The following is a 2,662-nucleotide window of genomic DNA, read 5'->3' as shown; positions in this document are numbered from 1 at the left end:
ACTTTACCTGGGGTCCTGGGAGCCAAATGTCAACGTAGTTCTTAACCTTCCCAAGCCTCTTAACCTTCTGGGTACAACCTCTATATTTACCTTCTGGCTAAAATCATTTCCCCACCCCCAGCCCAGTCCTTTGGACTCTCCCAGGCCAATTCCTGGCAAGGTCTTTGTTGGAACTGTATTTGCAAACCAGGGTCTGGGGCACGGTGGCAGTTCCTTCGTCTGCTGTTCCCTTAATTTCGTCTGGTTTCACTGGCTCCAGGACAGTGCCCGGTCTAGGGTGGGAAGAGTGAGGCACTCGCCTTGGTGAGAAACAACTCAGTAATTAAGACAAATGATTTTTAATGCACTATTTAAAAAAAAATCAAAAGCAATGCAAAAATTCATGATGAACAAATGATCAGCATTTGAAATACAGACAGGATCCCAACCTGCACTTGCATGACTTTGTCTCGCTTGCCTCACCCTCATTTCAGCCTTGACACTCCAATTAAACTTTATTTACAAAACAAGGGGGCCGGCCAGCAGGATGTTTGCCCCTACGACTTTTTTAAAGTATCACATTAACTACTGTTTATCTCGATGACTGAAGGGTTCTTTTGGCATCCCTGTAACAAATGCGTCTCACCCTAGTTCTGCTCCAAGGGTTTTTGTCCAGGCACACCGTGACCTCACCCTTCCTACCCACTCCGAGGCCTCTGTCAGGGTCCAGCGTTCAAGTCCCGGGTGTCCTCTGGACCCGCCCCTTCCTCCTGCCGGGTCAGGTGCCGAGGGCGAGCCCGGGCGGCGCGGAGAGCGGTCCCGGCCAGCCCTCCACGACTCCTCCCCCTGCGCGCTGGGCCACTCAGCTGCTCTGCCGCCCAGCGCGCCGGGGCCCAGACCCCGCCCCGGCCCCGCCTCCGACGCCTGCCGCTCCGGCGCCGGCTCCCCCTATATAAATCGGCCATTTGCTTCGCTCCGCCCCGCAGCGCCGGAGTCAAAGCCGGTTCCCGGCCTAGTCCCGTCCCGCAGCAGCCTGCCTCTTCTTTCCTTTCAACATGACAGATGCCGCTGTGTCCTTCGCCAAGGACTTCCTGGCAGGTGGAGTGGCCGCAGCCATCTCCAAGACGGCGGTAGCGCCCATCGAGCGGGTCAAGCTGCTGCTGCAGGTACGTCCTGGGATCCAGGAGCCCAACCAGGAAGTAGGGGGAAGGGTCGCACAGAAGGCGGGCGCCCGAGGGGTGGCGGGGAGCGAACTCTAAAGACATGGCCAGGGAAGTGGCTATCGGATAGGCCAGAGCCGGGCGCAGAGGCAGAGCAGAAGGCAAACTGGTGAGAGGCGCCTTTAGTGACCTGAAGTTGTGAGTCTAGAAAGGGGCCGGGGGCGGAGAGCAGGACCAGGCTCTCGGCATCCCCGAGGCGGCCGACTCGGATGGAGCAGTCCCTGAGTGACGGCCTCCCCGGGCCTGGGCGTCAAGGGCGAAGGCCGAAAGCCGGCGTCGGAAAGAGGAACGCCAGTTCTTAACGAAGACCTCAAGGTCGCGGCAAGGAGATAACTGCCCGGGGGAGGCCATGCGCCCGAGTCCGGCGGCCTCCCAGCCCGCGGACGCGCTCAAACCTCGCCGGGCCGGAAGCCGGCGCCGGGAAGCGCGTGTTCCTTTTACGTCCGCCTCTGCGCAGCCGCGGCCGCCGCGTCCCCTCCGCCTGCCTCCCTGCGCCGCGCGCTCTCCAGTGCTGGCTCTAGAGGGCGCCCCTGGGCGAGCGTGTAGGGGTGGCGGCGGCGGCGCTCGGGTCACCTCTGGAAGCGGAGTGGGGGCGGAGCGAGACGAAAGCAGCTCAGGAGACCTGAGGCGTAGGCTGCGGTCCCCAAGGTGACCGCGCCCTATGTGGGACTCGCCCTAATGCCTCTGAACCTGGGTTTGAGGTAATGACCTTTATCCCAGGTTTAAAGGTCACGGGTCCGCTGGAGGATGCCCTCTCCCCACTCAGAGGGGTGGAGGCTTAATGCCTCTGGTGCAGATCACCTCTTCCCCTGTGACAGCCTCATGGTTGGGAGGCTCCAGCCAGTATGATATACGAAGACTAGATTTGGGAGAGGGGAGCCAGCCTTAAAGGGTATTGATCCATATGGCATATGCTCTTCTCTTTCTCTTCCGCATGGTTATAACTGTCCCTGTTGGCTTCTTCCTGTCTGTTAGGTGCAGCATGCCAGCAAGCAGATCACTGCAGATAAGCAATACAAAGGCATTATAGACTGCGTGGTCCGTATTCCCAAGGAGCAGGGAGTTCTGTCCTTCTGGCGCGGTAACCTGGCCAATGTCATCCGATACTTCCCCACCCAGGCTCTTAACTTCGCCTTCAAAGATAAATACAAGCAGATCTTCCTGGGTGGTGTGGACAAGAGGACCCAGTTTTGGCGCTACTTTGCAGGGAATCTGGCATCGGGTGGTGCCGCAGGGGCCACATCCCTGTGTTTTGTGTACCCTCTTGATTTTGCCCGTACCCGTCTAGCAGCTGATGTGGGTAAAGCTGGAGCTGAAAGGGAATTCCGAGGCCTCGGTGACTGCCTGGTTAAGATCTACAAATCTGATGGGATTAAGGGCCTGTACCAAGGCTTTAACGTGTCTGTGCAGGGTATTATCATCTACCGAGCCGCCTACTTCGGTATCTATGACACTGCAAAGGG

General features: G+C 58.4%; 1 protein-coding gene across 1 annotated transcript in view; it reads left to right on the top strand.

Annotated features, from left to right (window-relative positions):
- Nucleotides 1-340: 340 nt before the first annotated feature.
- LOC108518758 (ADP/ATP translocase 2-like) overlaps nt 341-2,662 on the top strand; it is a gene marked incomplete at its 3' end in the record, with an annotated part of 7,469 nt that continues 5,147 nt past the window's right edge. Inside the window, exons 1-2 of the mRNA XM_017857375.1 lie at nt 341-1,145; nt 2,175-2,659. Coding sequence (XP_017712864.1) covers nt 1,035-1,145; nt 2,175-2,659 — 596 coding nt within the window. The remainder of the gene's footprint in view (nt 1,146-2,174; nt 2,660-2,662) is intronic.

The sequence above is a fragment of the Rhinopithecus bieti genome, unplaced genomic scaffold (assembly GCF_001698545.2).
Source record: "Rhinopithecus bieti isolate Rb0 unplaced genomic scaffold, ASM169854v2 scaffold_47297, whole genome shotgun sequence".
Classification (NCBI taxonomy): Eukaryota; Metazoa; Chordata; class Mammalia; order Primates; family Cercopithecidae; genus Rhinopithecus; species Rhinopithecus bieti.
Note: the sequence above shows the minus strand (reverse complement) of the source record. Positions and strands in the feature narration are given on the sequence as shown.